The following is a 5,659-nucleotide window of genomic DNA, read 5'->3' as shown; positions in this document are numbered from 1 at the left end:
CCTCACATTATTTGAACTTAAGTAGTCCGTACAAAAGCCTCACATTATTTGAACTTAAGTAGTCCGTACAAAAGCCTCACATTATTTGGACTTAAGTAGTCCGTACAAAAGCCTCACATTATTTGAACTCAAGTAGTCCGTACAAAAGCCTCACATTATTTGGACTTAAGTAGGCCGTATAAAATCCTCACATCATTTAGACTTAATTAGTCCGTACAAAATTCTCACATTATTTCGACTTAAGTAGGCCGTCCAAAATCCTCACATGATTTGAACTTAAGCAGGCCGTACAAAGTCCTCACATTATTTGGACTTAATTAGTCCGTACAAAATTATCACATTATTTCGACTTAAGTAGGCCGTACAAATTCCTCACATTATTTCGACTTAAGTAGGCCGTAGAAAAGCCTCACATTATTTGGACTTAAGTAGTCCGTACCAAATCCTCACATTATTTGGAATTAAGTAGGCCTTACAAATTCCTCACATTATTTGGAATTAAGTAGTCCGTGCAAAACCCTCACATTATTTGGACTTAAGTAGACCTTACAAATTCCTCACATTATTTGGACTTAAGTAGGCCGTAGAAAATTCTCACAGTATTTGGACTTAAATAGGCCGTGCAAAGTCCTCACATTATTTCGACTTGAGTAGTCCGTACCAAATCCTCACATTATTTGAACTTAAGCAGGCCGTACAAAATCCTCACATTATTTGGTAGTAAGTAGTCCGTGCAAAACCCTCACATTATTTGGACTTAAGTAGGCCGTACAAATTCCTCACATTATTTGGACTTAAGTAGGCGGTAGAAAATCCTCACATTATTTGGAATTAAGTAGTCCGTGCAAAACCTCACATTATTTGGACTTAAGTAGGCCGTACAAATTCCTCACATTATTTGAACTTAAACAGGCCGTACAAAATCCTCACATTATTTGGAATTAAGTAGTCCGTGCAAAACCCTCACATTATTTGGACTGAAGTAGGCCGTACAAATTCCTCACATTATTTGGACTTAAGAAGGCCGTAGAAAAGCCTCACAGTATTTGGACTTAAATAGGCCGTGCAAAGTCCTCACATTATTTCGACTTAAGTAGGCCTTACAAAATACTTACATTATTTGGACTTTAGTAGTCCGTACAAAAGCCTCACATTATTTGGACTTAAGTATGCCGTACAAAATCCCCACATTATTTGGACTTAAGAAGTCCGTACAAAATCCCCACATGATTTGGACTTTAGTAGTCCGTACAAAATCCTCACATTATTTAGACTTAATTAGTCCGTACAAAAAAGTTTTGAAAGTTTTCATGAGAAGAAGTCTTAAAAAAATAGTTTTTAGACTTCGTGTATAGTAGTCTGTATAAATTAATTAGACCGTTAGGACTACATACCTGTGCTACAATAGCGTCAATAGTTCGTAGTCCAAAATCCGTACAAAGGAAGACATGGGTATCCTTCCTTTGTGCCTGTATTACCTATATCACAGATGATAGCAAACCTTAAACTTCATGTCGAGATCAAGATGTGTATTCAACACTGAGAAATTAATTACAATGAAACAACACAGTTTTAAAATCTTCATTCATGAGAATACGCACCAGAAAAGAAATATATCCTTGAAATGAAAAACAGTACTAATAAAACAAAAAACGAAATTTAGTTTCTCACAGAATTTTGACGAAATCCCAAGCATATTTTTGTTGTTGTTTTTATAATGACAGTTTGATTACTGAATTATTGCTCTTATATTCCAGGAAGTAATTTCAGCAGCATCTGCGGGAATTGTGTGTGTCAGAGTCAGAGTCAGGTGATAAACATGACGTCAGAGGAATTGCATGAAGCAATATTTCAGCTCAAGAAAGAATTACAAGTCGATAAAACAAAAACAAGCCGTAAGTACTGAAATCCATTGTATCTTTGTTTAATATGCATTTTATAACAGAACCGTATTCTTATAAAACAGAGATGCATATGTACGAAAGACAAAATTTACAAACCCATTCGACACGAAAAGGCAACAACAACAAGCAAAGAGACAGCAAAAGAAAGGGAAAACACCATAAACACATAGTATTGAATGCGAGTGATATCGTTTGATAACACAAAGTAAGCTATACTCTATAAACGGGGAGACATGTATGCTTCTGTTCAATTGATTAATTCCACTTATTTAAATATTTGATGGCGATCTCTTTTGGAACACTGTAGATATTTCATTCTAATAAGTTTTAGTTATGCCTTACATTATTTGAACTTAAGTAGTCCGTACAAAACCCTCACATTATTTGGACTTAAGTAGGCCGTACAAATTACTCACATTATTTGGACTTAAGTAGGCCGTAGAAAATCCTCACAGTATTTGGACTTAAGTATGCCGTGCAAAGTCCTCACATTATTTGGACTTGAGAAGGCCGTACAAAATCCTTACATTATTTGACTTAAGTAGTCCGTACAAAATCCCCACTTTTGGAACACTGTAGATATTTCATTTTAATAAGTATTATTACTCATGCTTATGAGTATAAATAAACGAATTGGCTGTATCATGTGATCCTGTGATGTGAGTATATTATGTGATCATCTGATTTGGTCACGTGATTTGACCATATGATGCAATAAGTGCTTTCTTTCTTTGGCTCTCTTCATCGACTTACTGACTATTTAAATAAGTGTTTATACTTTCTGTATTTCTTCTTATCATTTATTGCTTTTAAGTTTGGCACTACGATACATTCTTTCCCTATTTTACTTCTTTATACCTCAAATTAGGCAATCAATGGACACACTGTAGGTATGTTTTGAACAGAGGAAGATTTTCATTGACCACATTTTCATGTCTTTTTCCAGAAAGCATAAGAAGAAAAATCAGTGCCAGTGACTCAAGAACTTCAGCACAGACAATAGGCACGTTTGGAGCAGTCATGCTGTCTTTTCCTTTTGTTTTCATTATCTTATCTGACCTGATAACCTTGATTCAATTTTTTAATAATACCACAAAGAAAAGACCTAACTTGGATTGGTCATAACTTTTAATGGTTCATTTTATTTATAATGAATCTATTGTTACGTATTTAAGTCATCGGGGTTAATAAGTACAATGCTAAATGAATAATGTCTCATGACTTTCAGTGCTGGTAGCTTATGGTAGAAAAGATGTCCGACAATGTGTTGTTACATTGCCATGGAAACACTGAAACTCGTTATGATTGTTTTTTATTTTTTGTTCATCTCGCAAAAATCTTTTATATTTTGATCCTGTACATTATTTGTACAATATTACAATCTAAGAGTGGTAGCTTCCGCCGACTATGAATGTCATCTGCCCAATGGAAAATCATCTATTTAACTAACGGTAAACGTATCATATATTCGCATATTCCCTATGAATGAATTGCTAGGTACTTTTGAAAAAACTATCCCTTGTCAGCAAAAACATTGTCAGATTTGAATATATTCATTATCAAATAAAACAGTTCATGTCCTTGGAGCATATATATTGTATACACATTTCACTGCATGACTGCCTAGTATCTGGATACGCTCGTATTGATACGGCATAATACAAACATGTTCAATAGGTTTTTTCAGACGTACATAAATGGCACAACATTGGCGTAATTGACACCGACAGTACTACAAAATGACATTTATATTTGATGCAAATATCATCTTTTGTATAGTTTGTATACAATGTAAGCTGAAACGGGCGAACCAAGAATGAGCGAAAATTGGTATAAAGCATTTAACAAAAGGCCTGTATTATCAATTTTTATGTTGAGTGGACTGTTAAATCCAAAACTTGTCAATTATGGTTAGTCTTTGTCGTCACTGTTAGATCGGAGATATTGCATTAACTTGTTTTATGCATGAACATTAAAAATGACACAGCTTGTTGTAAAGTATGCTGAAGCACCGTTCCTTTATACAGGACTCAAACAACACCATTTCCAACGTACTGTCAATACATAGTGTATTCATTGTATTTACTTAAAGCAAAATTACTGGACACGCACATTTATATGTGATATTTTTTGTATTTTAATAAAAAATTGTATGACTTGTATATATTGTAAACCATAATGTCCTATTATATAAAAAAAAAAGAAGGTTTACATGTATATTGAAATAAATAAATATATTGCACTTTATTAAACTAACATTACTTCTCATACTCGTTATTTTATCATTATGACTAATTATCGATCGACCTACTTTAAATTACCACTATTTAATATACAAATATTGACAAACACCTGATCCGATGCACAGTCAAAATTGCCAAATTGGTCTTGAAATATGCCTGAAAATCTCTTCTAATTCGCATAAAAAGTTTATCCCAAGTCAACTTCAGGTTCGTTTAACATATAACAACTTTATTAGAATGTTCCATGTATCCGACCTGAATATCTTATGTCATTTCAGGTAAAGATTTTGCTGAATTTAAAACATAAATCTCTGGATATTCTAATTGTACATGTATATGAGGTTATGTATACCATTTATTTCACCTTGATAGAATATCGTATGATGAAACTTGCCTACCTGAATTTGACCTAAAGTGATCACCTGAGAAGTAGAAAACCATCACATGATATCACGTGACATGCAATTGCAGTAGGTCAGAAATCTTGTTAATTTGAGTTACAGAATACTTCTAAAAAGTCAATTTATAGTTACATAACTTTCTAGAGATCAAGAGATGTGATATTATAGTACGCACATCTCGTCGTATTTTAACTGATGGCAGTGATTTCAATTATTAGTTTTCAGGAGTTAAAATCGAAATAAGTTTTAAAGCCACATTGCAAACCTAACTTTTCATCAGTCAGTTTGGTCCTGGATAAATCCATTTAATAAAATGAACATAGTCAAAACAATAGACCTTCATATCACAAAAAGAAATTTAACATTCCAATGAGGTCAGAATGGCGACTACAAAACCTGCCTACAGTCTTTATCAGTCTGCATCTTGCGAAATATTGTGTTGTAAGTGTGTTCGTCATAAAAAAACGTCAATACCAAAACAACCATATTGGTAGGTGACGATGATAACGACGAAGATGTCTATCATTGCAAAATCGATTCCGAGAGCGTCTGATATCAATACAGCATTAGCATTTTAGTAGGTTTTATTTGAATATGAATTGGACAAATACAACCTTGTTTGCAAAACATTTTGGAACAAAAACCCGCCAAGTAAACAAAAGTTTCTATGTCAAAAACACTCACGACTTACAACAGTATACTATTATAAGGTGTTTTATATCGACCTGCATTACGTAAGTGCATTTTTTTTAATTATGCATCTTAGTTATAAACACGACACACACACAGCGTGGTCAGTAAACAAACGGGTCCCCAATGCCAATGGTCGCCTACTGAAGCCAATAGTACAAATATCGACTGAACAAGGCTGCATTAAATATAACGCGCTTGCGAGGTACCGAGAGTATTAGTAAAAACTAATTTTGCTTGTTACTCAATACGACGTTACTTATGGTGGTAACGTTTGGTATAAATTTATATCATGTTGAAGTTGACTACATCTGCGAAATCGTCGTATAATCTGTGCTCCTGAGAGACAACTGGAGGACTATAAGCGACTGTCCTACTGCGGGACAATATCGGAGTAATTGATTTCCTTACTGAGGGACAA

At 34.0% G+C, this 5,659-nt stretch overlaps 1 protein-coding gene across 1 annotated transcript in view; it reads left to right on the top strand.

The window, feature by feature from the left end:
- LOC110459615 (uncharacterized protein PB18E9.04c-like) overlaps positions 1-4,021 on the top strand; it is a 10,676-nt gene extending 6,655 nt beyond the window's left edge. The window contains exons 4-5 of the mRNA XM_021511962.1: positions 1,758-1,895; positions 2,851-4,021. Coding sequence (XP_021367637.1) covers positions 1,758-1,895; positions 2,851-3,029 — 317 coding nt within the window. The 3' untranslated portion in view covers positions 3,030-4,021. The remainder of the gene's footprint in view (positions 1-1,757; positions 1,896-2,850) is intronic.
- The last annotated feature ends 1,638 nt before the right edge of the window (positions 4,022-5,659 follow it).

The sequence above is a fragment of the Mizuhopecten yessoensis genome, unplaced genomic scaffold (assembly GCF_002113885.1).
Source record: "Mizuhopecten yessoensis strain PY_sf001 unplaced genomic scaffold, ASM211388v2 scaffold10135, whole genome shotgun sequence".
Lineage (NCBI taxonomy): Eukaryota > Metazoa > Mollusca > Bivalvia > Pectinida > Pectinidae > Mizuhopecten > Mizuhopecten yessoensis.
The sequence above is the reverse complement of the archived record's forward strand: the minus strand, read 5'-3'. Positions and strand labels throughout refer to the sequence as shown.